The 16,247-nt window shown below is 37.9% G+C and overlaps 2 protein-coding genes across 11 annotated transcripts in view; both read left to right on the top strand.

Moving 5' to 3' along the window:
* LOC106873401 (SMC5-SMC6 complex localization factor protein 2) overlaps positions 1 to 13,373 on the top strand; it is a 34,398-nt gene extending 21,025 nt beyond the window's left edge. For 8 of the 9 annotated variants that reach the window (XM_014920752.3, XM_089362247.1, XM_089362249.1 and 5 more), the window contains 4 exons: positions 223 to 306; positions 1,081 to 1,149; positions 1,416 to 1,587; positions 12,144 to 13,373. In XM_014920752.3, coding sequence (XP_014776238.2) covers positions 223 to 306; positions 1,081 to 1,149; positions 1,416 to 1,586 — 324 coding nt within the window. In that variant the 3' untranslated portion in view covers position 1,587; positions 12,144 to 13,373. The remainder of the gene's footprint in view (positions 1 to 222; positions 307 to 1,080; positions 1,150 to 1,415; positions 1,588 to 12,143) is intronic. The other variant, XM_089362252.1, reaches the window with a different exon arrangement.
* Positions 13,374 to 15,328: 1,955 nt separating this feature from the next.
* Positions 15,329 to 16,247, top strand: part of LOC149132611 (uncharacterized) — a 15,665-nt gene continuing 14,746 nt past the window's right edge. Inside the window, exon 1 of one of the 2 annotated variants that reach the window (XM_052972653.2) lies at positions 15,329 to 15,557. The gene's annotated coding sequence lies outside the window, so the exon portion shown is untranslated. The remainder of the gene's footprint in view (positions 15,558 to 16,247) is intronic. The other variant, XM_089362245.1, reaches the window with a different exon arrangement.

The following is a 16,247-nucleotide window of genomic DNA, read 5'->3' on the forward strand; positions in this document are numbered from 1 at the left end:
ATACAAGCACAGTTGAGGTCAGTTTTTGGCATGTGTTTTATAGCTGGGTGCCCTTCCAACTGCTTCACAGTGCGGACTGGATGCTTTTTGTGTGACCCCATAACGTGTGTGTTTTCGTGTATTCCTTATCTTGACATCACGTTTGTAAATGACTATCACTGTCAATGATACTTACTTCCATTTCTCTCTCTCTCTTTTTCTTTCATGCGTTTCCATCATCAGGAAAACTTACAACAGGTTATGCACGAGGTGATGCAGTTATCTGAATGTCTTCGAGACAATGGAAGAACTGTTGCCTGCTCTGTGGTAGGTTGTTACAATTCTCATTTACTCTTTTATTTTTCTCTTGAATGTTCGTTACTATCGTTTGTCATCCTCCGCCTCTTCGTTAATTAATTGCAGCTTGTTAAAAAAAAAAAAAAAAAAGAAAAATCATAGGCATAGTGGGACTGTGTGGAAATATTTTCGGTTCCCAACCACATGTTTCTGGGTTCAGTCCCACTGCATGGCACCTTGGGCAAGTGTCTTTTAACATAGCCTCAGGCTGACTAAAGCCTTGTGAGTGGATTTGGCAGACAGAAACTGAAAGAAGCCTGCCATATATATATATATATATATATATATATATATATATATATATATATCGTGGCCGTTGCCAGTACCGCCTGACTGGCCTTCGTGCGGGTGATACGTAAAAGCACCCACTACACTCTCTGAGTGGTCAGCGTTAGGAAGGGCATCCAGCTGTAGAAACTCTGCCAAATCAGATTGGAGCCTGGTGTTGCCATCTGGTTTCACCAGTCCTCGGTCAAATTGTCCAACCCATGCTAGCATGGAAAGCGGACGTTAAACGACGATGATGATATATATACACATTTATATACTGAGGGTGATAAATTGAATATTAATTTAATCAACAGCAATTTAAAACCAGTGGCCTAGCATATAAAAAATCTGAAAATTCAGAAAAATTGTATTACATGCATATAAGAAGGGATGACCACTAAGTGGACATCTGATATGCTAGAAAGAGATCAGCAAACTCCAGAACATATGATGATTTTCCTCTTGATGTTTCAGGTGAAAAACAAATTGGTGATTCTTAGTAACCGATGGAAGATATTCTTGGAAACAATTGGATTAACTCAGGTAAACATCAGTAACTGTTCACCCCCCACACACACATCCCCCACATCCCCACCTCTCCCAGAGTGCAAGAGGTCATTTCTATTGCTTTCATTACAACCATCACCACCACCACCACCACTATTACTACTACTACTACCACCACAATTACTATTGTTACCATTTGCTTCACCACCGCTGCAACCACGCCACTACAACTATCCCACACCACCAACACTGATTACAGTTTTTCTGCTATTCATCCTTATTTTTCTCTCTTTCTATTCTAGAAAAATCTCTTTGCCTGGACCCGCATAGACCGGCCCCAGGAATCCATTGAAACGGCGTCAGAGGAGATGGCAATTTGTGAAGAGATTATATTATCCGACTCTGACAGCACCGTCTGCAGTGATTCCGGTTCACTCTCAGACTGCAGTATATTCAGCCTGCCAGAGATCTAGGGTTCGACCGAACTTTTTGTTTGTTTTGTTTAGTTTTTTTGTTATATTTTGTGTCTATTTATTAGTTTTACACCCCCCCTTATGTATTTTTTTTTACATTTGTACCTATTTATCTTTCTATATATTTTTATTTGTTTTATATTTTTCTATACTTTACTATTTCACTTTATATATTTATTTAGTATTGTTTTTACTTTTTAATTTAATCTGTGTATATATATATATATATATGTATATATATATATATATATATATCATTATTACTCATTGTTTCATTGGTTGTTTTATGCATTTGCTGCTGACATAACAACTCACATGACCTCCACTGTTGTCTTGGCTTTGTCTCTAATGAGGAATGGGGAGGAAAAAAGCAAAGGAAATGATATATTTTACTTGTTTGCCCTTCTGATAACATTCCATTGTTAACAAAGCTGTTAAATGGGCTCCACTATCAGTCTCTGACATTACCGTTCACTGTCTCTGACATTACCGTTCACAGTCCCTGACATTACTGTTCACAGTCTCTGACATTACTGTTCACAGTCTCTGACATTGCTGTTCACAGTCTCTGGCATTACCGTTCATTGACTCTGACATTACCGTTCACTGACTCTGACATTACCATTCACTGTCTCTGACATTACCGTTCACAGTCCCTGACATTACTGTTCACAGTCTCTGACATTACTGTTCACAGTCTCTGACATTACCATTCACAGCCTCTGGCGTTATCGTTCACAGTCTCTGGTATTACCGTTCACAGTCTGGTATTACCGTTCACAGTCTCTGACATTACCATTCACTGTCTCTGGCATTACCGTTCATTGACTCTGACATTACCGTTCACTGACTCTGGCATTACCTTTCACAGTCTCTGACATTACTGTTCACAGTCTCTGACATTGCTGTTCACAGTCTCTGACATTGCCATTCACTGACTCTGACATTACCGTTCACTGTCTCTGACATTACCGTTCACAGTCCCTGACATTACTGTTCACAGTCTCTGACATTACCATTCACAGTCCCTGGCGTTATCGTTCACAGTCTCTGGTATTACTGTTCACAGTCTGGTATTACTGTTCACAGTCTGGTATTACCGTTCACAGTCTGGTATTACCGTTCACAGTCTGGTATTACCGTTCACAGTCTGGTATTACCGTTCACAGTCTCTGACATTACCATTCACTGTCTCTGGCATTACCGTTCATTGACTCTGACATTACCGTTCACTGACTCTGGCATTACCTTTCACAGTCTCTGACATTACTGTTCACAGTCTCTGACATTGCTGTTCACAGTCTCTGACATTGCCATTCACTGACTCTGACATTACCGTTCACTGTCTCTGACATTACCGTTCACAGTCCCTGACATTACTGTTCACAGTCTCTGACATTACCATTCACAGTCCCTGGCGTTATCGTTCAGTCTCTGGTATTACTGTTCACAGTCTGGTATTACCGTTCACAGTCTGGTATTACCGTTCACAGTCTGGTATTACCGTTCACAGTCTGGTATTACCGTTCACAGTCTCTGACATTACCATTCACTGTCTCTGACATTACCGTTCACTGTCTCTGACATTACCGTTCACAGTCTCTGACATTACCGTTCAGTCTCTGACATTACCGTTCACAGTCTCTGACATTACCGTTCACAGTCTCTAACATTACCGTTCACTGTCTCTAACACTACCATTCACTGTCTCTGACATTATCGTTCACAGAAGTGATGTTTACTGAATAGAAATCAAACTTCCATGCTCAGACACTTCACAAATACATGTTTTTGGGTTCAATCCTGCTGCATGGTACCTTGGACAAGTGACTTCTACAATAATTTCAGATCAACCAAAGCTTTATGAGTGAAATTTGGTCGGCAGAAAGGTTAGCACACTGGGCGAAATGCTTAGCGGTATTTTGTCAGCCACTATGTTCTGAGTTTAAATTCCGCCAAGGTCGACTTTGCCTTTCATCCTTTCGGGGTCGATTAAATAAGTACCAGTTATGCACTAGGGTCGATGTAATCGACTTAATCCCTTTGTCTGTTCTTGTTTGTCCCCTCTGTGTGTAGCCCCCTTAGGGGCAGTAAAGAAATAAGAAACTGTGGAGAATTCCATTGGTGGGATTGTAGCTCTTGTCTTTGGGCTAGTAGACTTAATCTACTCCAACTGACCCTTGGGTGCCTTTTGCAGAGTCCAGCTCCCTGTTGCAAATATTCAGGCTAGATCTCCTGTCCGAGGTTCTTGTTTTTCCCCACATGTTTTGGAGATTCTGTAAAGGATCATGAATTTTGCTCTTCTTCATCTGAATAAGGCATTCAAAAATGTAAGGGAACCAGTTGCTTACTAATTCAGCCACTGTAAGTTTGATGTGATTGTAAATTTCATACATACACACACACACACACACACACGTGTACACACAGACACATACAAACTGGCATCTCCCTATTCATTTGCATGTTCTCTTATGCATATATTCATGTATTAACATGCTGGTTGGGCCAAAAGTCACGCACCAGATTTAGCATATATATATATATATATATATATATATATATATATATATATATTGTACTGAATAATGATAATGTAAGTGTTTTGGTGCATGGCTTTTGGCCCATCCTCTGTGTGCGCACGCACAAACACATTTTTATGTTCTCTTATGTACATATATATTTTGATATAGATGCACTTATATGCATCTGTATTCATATGATAATATTTACCTTCACCCATGCTGCTAAAATTTTCTATTTAAAAAGAATTTTTAAAATTCTGACTTTGGAAACAAAATCATCATCATCACCATGAAGAGATTATGGTTGCTCAACCGGCTGCATTTCCCTGCAATCACATTCTACTGTCTTGGAAAAAAATAACGTTATTTGAATAAATGGGATGGTCACAGCTTGAGAGCCTTTTTGATCTGTCTCTTTCATCATTAAGCAGCATTGTCATCATGATTATCCTTGCATTGCTATAAGGCGAAAGATATCGATAGTCGTTGGCACGACGGGCAAAAACGCCTCGTGGCATTTCATCTGTCTGTATGTTCCAAGTTCAAATTCTGTCGAGGTCAACTTTGCCTTTCATCCTTTCGGGGTTGATAAAAAAAAAGTACCTGTTGCCCTTGTGGCAAAATTTGATACCATTATTATTATTACATGGGTATCCCTTCTCAGTTGAGACCGTTACTGGTGGTGATAGTAGAGATATATCTGTTGTGCATCCAGAATTCGCATCTCTGAGTAGTTTGTATTGCACCTCAATACCTTGCATTTCCAGAGATTTCAACACTGCATTCGTCTTGATGCTATCAGGAGCTTTTTCATAGTCAACTGAATGATACACACAAGAAGCTTGTATTCATTCATTCATTTATTCGTTCTATAAGCTCTGTTATAGTGAATATGTGATCTATCATACTATAGTTCTTAAGGAAACCTGCTTGGTCTATTGGTTGTTGAGGTGTTTTTATAGTCTGGTGACTATGATTTTTGTAAACAGGCTCCCTTCTAAATCTAAATGGGATAATTTATTTTGCTTCTAAATTCAAAGCGCCTATTATGTATTGGCCCTAGACTTTAGCTGTCTGCTATTTGTATTGGAAAGCATGGTCTTTTATTTGGTAAGACCAGATGTATTCAGGTTGAATTGGTAAAAGTTCTTCTGTAAGATGGACTTGAATATGAAAATGACTGCAGGAGAATGGTCTTTGTTTTTATCTCAAGTGATCTGCCCTTGGGCAGGTCCTGTTCATATGAAGCTTCTCCAGCATTCTCAACACAACTTGTGCTGTCCTTCATTGAGTGGTATAACTTCCTCTGCCGAATATCATCCATCACTGTTGCCCTCTTTCTCCTTCCCGATGTGCTCTCATGTATTCCCCACCACCTTCACTGTGCACAGAACCCCACTCTGGCTCGTAATACGTCCTGTCCATATTGCTTTGCTTCTCTCCAACTCTCCAAAGCATCTCTTCATTGCTGGCATGGTCTCTCCAGCAGATCTTCTCCATTCGTTTCCAGAACCACATTTCACAGGTCTTCAGTCTCTAAGCACCAACCTCCTTGGTGGTCCATACCTCTGAGCCATCGAGGATCACTCTAGGATTTTCATCAGCTTCTTCTTTAGGTCACTTTTCTGGCCTTTGGATGGTAGTAATTGCTGGTTGTGTAATATTAAAGGGTCTCTAGAGCCACAAAAATGAAGCATTTTTGAGGAAGAATTTTTCTGGGTGATGAGGTGAACAAAAACCTCAACTTCTCTGAAAGTATTGTAATGTGTTTGGATGGAGTCCTTTAAGCTTATATAGGTTGGTCAAGGTATGAAAGGTTCAAGTTTAAAGACAAGGCAGAGTCCAGTACAATATGGTAGTCCTTGTGCAGTTACTTCAGTGTCAATTCCCAGTATGTATCCAGCGGTACGTTATATAGGTTGCCAATCTTGTCTGCATGGACGAGTATTCCTGGATATTTTCAAAGTTTACTGATTAGGTCACTGATTTTTGACAGGTGAAGCTCAAGAGCTCTTTTCAAGGTGTTCATAAATTATATTTGCAATTTAAAAAATTCATTTTCATTAAAAGTCAGAGATAATAATATAAACACCATTTAAAGACGAAAAACAAAAGTGATTTAAATATTAAAACTTTAATAATATTTATTTAACATGCTAAGAAGTTAATTGATCGATGCAATAAACTGGAAGTTGTAAAGAGAATTTATGAATGCCCTGTTTTAAAGATACTACCTTAATACCTACCCTAAAGATAGGGGAAATTAAATTTGAGCAGAAATCTGTTTTACTCCTTAATTGAATATTCAAATGACATAAGCCATGTTAACAATGATTAAAATATTAAAAATAACCTGAGTTATTTTTAATGTGATCATGTTTTTTTTTATATCAGCATTGCATTGTATGATGAGATATATGAAAAAAAAGCTATATGAGAAAATATTATTCAATTCTATGTCTAAGATGAGGAATTTTTATATTATGTATTAGGCGCAGGAGTGGCTGTGTGGTAAATAGCTTGCTTACCAACCACATGGTTCCGGGTTCAGTCTCGCTGCGTGGCACCTTGGGCAAGAAATCTATATTCTTCTTCCGGTTGGCGTTGGAGGAGCTTGGCTTTTCTTTTGCTTCCAACCTCTAATATTGTGAAACAAATGCGGTGATTTCGACATCAGTGACAATGCGTTATCATCTAAACTAGATGAAATTTCTGCTCTTAATGACCATGCAGAAGTTTGTGAATTAGTGGCTAGTGATTTCAATTGTGTTTTTGCTTTGTAAACTTTTGGTTTTGAAGGATGAGAAGGATGGCAATGCTTGCCAAATGTTTTACATAGAGATAAATTATCATTTTCCAGCACAGTATGCACTCTTTACATTCACTTTTACATTTCCAATGTGTTTTTTCACCGTATTTTCTTTCTATCCTATAAGCAAAGTTAAGATCATCAACTAATTTCACCCTGTTTCTGCTAGTTCCCATTGTAATGAGTTGGCTACACAATAAATATTATCAAATAAATAAAGAAATTACCTTGCCCCTTATTATTGGTTTCTTTAATAATATGATAGGTCGGTTGAAACACTTGTATACCAAGGCAGCAACTCCTCTTTTTTTTTGCGGTGAAATTGTCTTGTGGCAAACTTTCTTACAGCCAAAAATCCTGAGGTGAATTTTCCTGTGGCAAACTTTCTAGATACGGTAAAAAAGAGGGGAAGATGTTTAGAATGTCTTGGTCATAGATTCCTTCACACATCTGATGCAGATTTTGCTATGATTCATTAACAATAATCAAACATTATTTAGTTCCATGGTTGTTGATTTCATGACACCTGCCATCAATATCCAAGACGACCAGCCTACCTTCTGGGTCTAGAAATATTGCTCTTACTTTGAGGTCCAGACTCTTCTGAAAAAGCACCTTGGTACGACCTCCACCCATTCTCGGCAGACACAGAGAAAAATAAATGTCAAATTCTCTGCCGCTGAACATGTGCTGGAAGGCCTGCGGGTTGCAGAGTCTGGTCTCACTGATGGCTATGATATGCACATTCTGTGACTTGATGTTATTTAATAGGTATCCCTGTTTCCAAGGCGACCCCAAGCCATGCATATTTATATAACCGATTCTGAGCATGTTCCTATCATAAGTTGTGCTTTACACACAAAGGGAAGACGAGAGAGAGAGAGAGAGTCACTTACTGTTCAAAAGTTGCTTATCCTTCACCTCACAGTGTTCTCTCAAAAGGTTTTTGTTTAATTTTTTTGAAATCTCCCTACTGCATCTGGGTAGAGAGACTTCAGGGTGTTTTGTGTCACATGTATGATTTTTATGTGTTGTGGTGGTGTTGTGCAAAGGTAGCAACATGGCGTTCTGCCTTCAATGGCCACGTGTATGGTTGTGCCATCTGGAAGTTGAATCAGATCTGGGAGATTTTCTATTGTTTCCAGATTTGCTTGAATTAATAAATCCAACTCTTGTCCAATCCCATTTTGCTGTCCCAGGACGGCAATTTCTAGAATGTTGATTTGATCTCCAAAATCATAACAGATGGCTGACACCAGCCGCCTTATTCCTATTTCAGGGGGCACGTCTTTAGTTTTTACCTTTGTCACCCAACAACCAAAGTAAGTGGGAATCATTATAAATTCCTCACATTCCAGGCTTTTTGTTGCATGTTCCTTTGTACGTTCTTCCATATCAAACCATACCTCTACAGTGGTAAATCTTTTGCCCCTTGTAATGCATGTTTTAAAAGCCCATGTGGGATGTAGACATTTCTCAACTGATTCTTTAGTTGCCTGTTCTATCTTTTATTTTTTGTGATCAGAGTTTTGTAAATAATGGGTTTTTTGGAAACGTCTTGCAAAATGCTTTCTGAAGGACAGAAGCAACAATGATAGAATTGTATTTGGTGTCTTGGCTCCTGTTTCTATAACTTGTACGTTTGCTACAGATGTTGCCATGATTTCTATGAATTCTGTCATAGATTGAACAGCAATAATAGAATCGTATTTAATATCTTTGTCTTCGATTTTCTACATCTGCATATGCTGCAAATGTTACATTGGTTTCTATGAATTCTATCATAGAATGAACAACAATAATAGAATGGTATTTAGTATCTTGGTTGTTGGTTTTTCACATCTGCATATGCTACAAATGTTACGTTGGTTTCTATGAGTTCTATCATAGAATGAACAGCAATAATAGAATTGTATTTAATATCTTTGTCTTTGATTTTCTACATCTGCATATGCTGCAAATGTTACGTTGATTTCTATGAATTCTATCATAGAGTGAACAGCAATAATAGAATCGCATTTAGTATCTTGGTTCAGAAATGGTGTAATCCTAGTGAGTAGGAGCAGTAATCCAACAGGAACAGTAATCCGAAGGCACAAGAATTCCAGGAATTGGGTACTCCTAGTTCAGGATCCATGTGAGCATGCGTTATATAGTGAGTTCAAACAAGAAAAACGACAAAAAAAAACAACAACGCGAGGATGTGATACAGATCTGGCGTTACTGGACGCTCAGGAAAGGAAAGAAAGAGAATTTGACGTTTCGAGCGGAGCTCTTCGTCGGATATTTAGGAAAGTCCAAAAAAGGGAAAACAGAAAAAGAAAAAATCACCAACGATATACACAAGGTTGGTTTTTGACAGGAGCATATGCTACAAATGTTATGTTGGTTCCTATGAGTTCTATCATAGAGTGAACAACAATAATAGAATCGGATTTAGTATCTCAGCTGCTGAGTTTTTGACACACATGCATATGGTACAAATGTTACCACCACCTCCGCCCATTCTCGGCAGACACTGAGAAAAATAAATATCGAGTTCTCTGCCGAACATGTGCTGGAGGCTCCGCGGGTTGTGGAGTCTGGTCTCACTGAGGGCTATGATATGCTCATTCTTTGACTTGATGTCATTTAACAGGTAGCCTTGTTTCCAAGGCAACCTCAAGCCATGCATATTTATACAACCGATTCTCAGCATGTTCCGATCAAAAGTTGTGCTTTACACACGAAAGGAAAAGAAAGAGAGGGAGCGAGAGAGAGAGAGAGAGAGAGACACTTACTGTTCGAAAGTTGCTTATCCTTCACCTCTAGGTCTAGGGTCACATCAAGGAAATCCACCGTTTTCAGGATGGTCTCTATAGTGACCTTCAGTCCGAAGGAGTTCATGGTGCCTGTGAAGTCCTTTTTGAGCCCATCTAACGCGAGGCCATTACCCTCTCTTGATATTGCCAGCATGTCATCCCTGTAAAGGCCAAAACTAGTTGAAAGGAATTTTTTTTTTTTAGTATATCTAGGGTAAAGAGACCCACTAGGGCACATACATCTGCACTGTCAAAAGCACCCGTTGCCACATTGAAGGAGCGTTCTGGGTCAGTGTGTTTGGTCCAAGCAGACCCCTTACTGAAGAGTAGGGTTCTTATGGTGCATATGTCCTCATTGTTGACATTAGTATGGGCCCTATTGAAGTTGAGTGCCTTTAACAGGAGCTCCCTTGATATGAATGGTTAGAAGTCCACTACATCAAATTGGGCAAACCTAGCCCTACCCTTCTTGCTGTTGGCCTTAAACCATGTAATGGCTTTGTTGATGTTGCGCCAAACGGCGAGGTCAGAGACGTTTCTAACGCCATTACTGATCTTCCTGACAAACCATTTGCTCACCTGTTCGATCTCAAGCTTTGCTGGGTCTCTCAGCCAGTGTTCTTTTTATTGATGGAATCAAAACATTGAAGGAAACAGTTCTTGAACTATTTTCACAGAGTTAATTCAAAACTATGCCTAAAACTCACAAATTTTAGGCATATTTTCAGAATAAGCACATCATCATAACCCTTCTTCAATAGTTTCTTTGCCCCCCCCCCCCACTTCAGCCAAGTAGATTGGTATGAGAATCAGTTTGTCACTCCTTAATTTTGTTATAAGGTGCTTCCTGACTTCCTCCTCAATCAGGAATGTTACATTTATCATATTGAATCATTTTCCTCTTGTGACACATGTTTTGGTATCCAAGATTGGCACTGGACAATTTTCACTAAAACTAGTAAAATATTCTTTTTTTTTTATTTCTGAACGTTTCCCTAAACCACAATAATTTGTAAGACTGAAACAAATGTGGAATTCATTTATTTAAGTCTCCTACTCACCGATTTGAGACAAAGTTTTTCAAGCCATGAATAAAACCTTGTGAACCAACAAACTTTCACACACACATACACAAACAGGGGTCAACAATAATAGGTATACAGTTGCTTAAAATGAGCAATATATTCTTTTTATTTTTTTATTTCTCTCTGAACTGCAATAATTTGTAAGACTGAAACAAGTGTGGAATGCATTTTTACAGAAGTAAAAAAGGCATAATTCAGTACCTACCATGTCTTGGAAAGGGAAAGTCGATGTGCCTTGTATGGTTCCAGTGTAATGAAACATTTGCTCAATGGATCGGGTGAGGAATGATTTTCCACTGTTTGCTACACCTTCTAATACAAGCATATTTGTTTTGGGATGGTTTTCGTTTAATACATCTCATACATCCTGTACAAATTGTTGAGGACCATTTTGCTGTATATTTTTCATGAAAGAGTTAGTTATAGTAATCTTTGGTTTGATATGCCGTCCAGCCCATTTTGAGGAATTTTTTCTTAAAATCTATGTCTAATGTTTTTAATTTCAAGATTTCTGCAACTTTTTTAATCATTGTCTCATATTGCAGATGAGATAAATCTATCCTGAAGTTTTGAGCATTTGGTTTGTTACACCAATCATCTTTAAACTCAGTTTCATTTCTGTACTTGTTTTCAGAATTCAGAAAACTCAAGTAATTGAATAGACTCCTGTGTATTTCTCTTACATTGACAAATGTTGGTTCTGTTTATTTTTCTGCATGTATTTTTCTCGATGATCCTGTGTAGTGTGTAGTTTTTGGTATGTATTCTTCTGTGCACCAGTAACTGAATGTTTTGTTGGCCCCTTTTTCACTGCTGAGTAGTAGTTGTCTTGGTTATATTCTTTATTTGGCACACAGGCCATGGCACAGAGGGGGACAGCACAAAGACAGACAGAACACCACAGTGGGGACAAAAAACATAAAACGAATGAATGAGAGATGGATAATAATTAAATGAGGATGTAATAGCTACTTGAACCCCACTCTCAAGCAGTACCATTTAACTGTTTAAATACAAAGTTTTTATATCATTTCTTCTACCTCCCCCTACACATACACTTTTTTTTTTCTTTTTAGTATCATATATGTAGTCTTCAAAAATTCTAAAAGCTTACTCATGCTTTACCATTTTATATATGGCAACAAGTTGTCGTAATCTATAACTGACGGTAGGTCGTCAAACTTTACCCTCACTCCCATTGGATCCATCTTGTTTCTAAACCATTCCTTTAATTTTTTGTACCTCTCTTTGACTACTACTATGGCTTTTGTACTTTATGGGTAATTTAACTCTTATCACCGATTTAAATTTGGTGATTTTCTTTTCTATATCTGCAGCAACTAATGTGAGATTGCAGACCTGGCAACTAATGTGAGATCGCAGCCATGGCCGATGCCAGTGTTGCATGTCCGGCCCATTAAAAAGTACCCTTGATGCATTGGGTGATATGATATTCTTGAGAAGACCTATTGAGTCAAGTAAAACTAAGATAGTAGCTGTGGCCAGTGCCCCTTGAACGGCTCCCATGCCAGTGGCATGTAAAAAGTACCATCCGAGCGTGGTTGATGCCAGGTCTGCCTGACTAGCTCCCATGCCGGTGGCACATAAAAGTCACCCACTACACTCTCCGAATGGTTGGCGTTAGGGAGGGCCTCCAACTGTAGGAACCTTGCGAGATCAGATTGGAGCCTGGTGCAGCTGCTGGCTTTCCAGACCTCAGTCAAACCATCCAACCCATGCCAGCATTTAAAACGTGTGTTAAACGATGATGATGATGGTCTGTAGAGATAACCTTAACAAATGATGTAAAAAGCACACTGCTAATGCAGTAGAACGTGGTATTGACTTATAAAAATGTTTAATATACTTTATACTATACAAGGTACAGCAGAAGTAATGTCCTTTTTGCATTTGATAACTTTTATAGTATAAAAATTCTTAATATTATGGAGATGTACTTGCATAGCAAGTGACTTGATCTGAGATCGTGTGCTGGAACGAAAACAATTGCAGCATGGAAGGTGTTTATAAGCCATTTAAGAAACACACAAAAACCGTTAGATTCACTTCAACATTTAAATTTAATTTGTCAATATATTTTCGTCGCTTTGAGACCGCGACCTGCTGCAGCACGGAATTTTGTCAGTGAACAGGTCGCGGTCTCAAAGCGACGAAAATATTTTGGCAAATTAAATTTAAATGTTGAAGTGAATCTAACGGTTTTTGTGTGTTTCTTAAATTTTTGATAATTAATCTTTTATTGAACACAAATTTATTGCATTACTTAAAGAAACGAATAATGAACTAATGAAAAAATCTTAGAAGTTTTAGGAAATTTATTAAGTATTGTTTCACAACCTGATTCAAATACAAAGGGGCATTATTTCCTCTGCACCCTGTTTTATGGTTGCATAACAAAATACCATGTACCTTACAAGTCATTAGTATTATGGGAAGTATCCTGCTTGATCAGTTTGTAAATACAGTGATAAAATGTAAAAAAAAATCTAATTATTGTTACCTTGTTGGCATTTATTATGGAAAAATTAAAAATGTTACAAATGCTATTATTGTTTTTGTTGTTTATTTGTTTCGGTTTTAAAATTTCTTTTTGTGTTTTATGTTAGTGTTGCAGAAAAGTTTTTCTTGAGACAACTTTTGGTTCCATGAAACTAAGCCTTTTGTTTTTTGTTTTATTATTATTAAAGTGTTTTTATTTAAATTAAAAACCCTCTCTCGTAATCTTTTGTGTAAGAACCATTTGTTAAGTTTTGTTACAAACATTAACTTTATACTTATTTCATCGACCCCAAAAGGATGAAAGACAAAGTCGACCTCAGCTGAATTTGATCTTAGAATGTAAAGACAAACAAAATGCTATAAATGATTCTGCCAGCTCGCTGCCTTAATAATAATAATAATAAAAAAGTCTTTTCCTAAATTCCTCTAAATTCTTCATTACTTTCAAAATTAATCAAAGCATATCAATTATATTAATATGCTAACTTTTTGTTTTTTTATGTACATAACTGTGGTGTGTGTCACACTTACTTCAAAGGAAGAGGTAAAAAGGTTGAAGGGAGAGGTACAAAGAAAAAGAGAAATAAATGGTGTTAAGCAGAGGAGGTGTAGTTGAAGTGAGTGGCAAAGCGGGAGGGGGGGAAGGACAGAGAAGAAGCGAGAGAGAGACAGTGAATGGTGACCGAAAGAAAGGAAGGTGTCGTTCCTTTTTACACTGTGTATTTGAAAAGAAAAATGGTAAGTAAAGAGTTTAGCAGCTGCAAGTGAGACACATTTCACCATGCTGTCGCTTGTCTCCCCACCCCCATTAGCTTTTGGTAGCTTTTTCAGTTTCATGTTGAGCTTCACAGAGGCGATGACAAGTGACCAAGGCCATGACGATATGTTGTGCTTCAGAAGACTCGTAAAGCCAAGTGAAACTGTAATCATGGCCATTGTGGGTGTCATGTATATGTCACCTGTGAAATCGTAGCTGTGGCTATTACTGGTGTCGTGTAAATGGCACTCTTGCAGGTGGCACGTAAAAAGCAGCCATTACACTCTCGGAGTGGTTGGTGTTAGGAAGGGCATTCAGTTGTAGAAACCAGTCCAAATCAGACTGGAACCTGGTGCCACTCTTCAGCTTACCAGTTCCATGTATGTGTGTATGTGATAGTTTTTGATTAGCAGCGTCGATTTTTACAATTCTGTAAATAATAATAACAGTATTTTATAAGCTATCACCGTGCAATGACTAAAGAAAATAGTCTAATAATGGGGCATATAAGCCCTCAACGGAAAAAAAGTAGGTTTTCCTGTCTGTGCATACAAGAATAGATTAAGCAGTGCAGGGGTGTACATGAAGACGGAAAAGTGTCTCTGAAGAGCTCACAGATGTGTGATGAAAGATTTTCAGGCAATGGACATGAGTTAAAATGAGAGCAGTAATAAACGAGGGGAGAACGAATATATAGTGCATGTGTATATTTGGTAAAGATAAAAAAATGACCATCCCAAAATATAACACGTTTCAACACACGGTTTCAGAACAGGAATCTGGCAACACAAATTCGTGAACGTGTATACATGTACATATATGTCGTCGTCGTCGTCGTCGTCGTCGTCATCATCATCATCATCATCATCGTCATGGTCGTCGTATAACGTATCCCTTCCATGCTGGCATGGGTTAGACAGTTTGACAGGAGATAGATAGACAGAGAGGTATACTTTTATCTCTACTAGTTTCAGTTATTGGTCTGTGGTCATGCTGGAGCACCACATTCAACAGTTAAATTGAAAACGGTGTATGTGTGTGTGTGTGTATATATATATATATGTGTGTGAATATATAAATTATATATGTGTATGTATATGCATGCGTGTGTGTATTTGTTCACACACAGACATAACTTGTTAAAACAAAAAGAAAAAAACGCAATTTCAAATGCAAGCTTACGCATGTATACGAATATCCATATATACCGTTCTATGCCAGACATTTGAACGCATGGAGACAAACTGGTAGTTCACCGGTTTATAGATCTCGAATTACCGCCAACGTTGCTGTTGTCTGATCGTAGCATTTTGCTCAGTCGGAGTCCAACAACCAAAACAAATGTTCCAGCTATGCTGCTTGCCGTTCTGCAGCAGATGCATTGACAGAGAGGACGGGCGGTGGCGTGTCTATCCCAGCTAAGCTGATCTTGCCCTGTAGAATAATATTATCCTCCTCATCCGAACTTTAGATGGTAAGATACATATATATATATATTATATCTAAATGTGTGCGTATATATATTTATCTGTGTGTGTATATAAATTTTGTTTGGTGTTTGTGCGTATAGTGTCTGTACTGATACATGTATGTATTTATGCTTATATATAAATATATGTGTGTCAATGTATATATTTATATACGTAAGTTGTCTAAAAGCCCATAAGTCAAGGAAAAGATTGCATTCGTATATCTGTCAATAAAGTGGGTATATATAATACGACACTTCGGATATATATATATATGTGTGTGTGTTGAATTTCAAAAGAAAAATATCTCTATTTATCTGTCAGTCTATCTGTCTGTCTATCTCTGTTTGTTTGTTAGTATATCTATCAGTCTATTTATCTGTCTTTCTTTCTTACTCTTGTCTTTTCTTTCTTTCTTTATTTATTTATGCCCTTTTATTAAGTCCCATCTTCCTTCCTTTTCTTCTTCTGTCCTTTTCTCTCTTTCTTCTTTTGAATATTTCTTTCTCTGTTTGTCTTCGTTTCTGTCTAGTTTAGGATCATCGAATCGTGGCGTGTCTTTGATTTCAGTTGCGAGCGTTGTAAAAACAACACTATTAACAAACAAATATAAAGACACATACACACACACACACACACACACGACTTGACAATCAACACACACACACATATATATTATACACACTGTCTTTTAT

Source organism: Octopus bimaculoides, chromosome 14, assembly GCF_046866305.1.
Source record: "Octopus bimaculoides isolate indiv1 chromosome 14, ASM4686630v1, whole genome shotgun sequence".
Classification (NCBI taxonomy): Eukaryota; Metazoa; Mollusca; class Cephalopoda; order Octopoda; family Octopodidae; genus Octopus; species Octopus bimaculoides.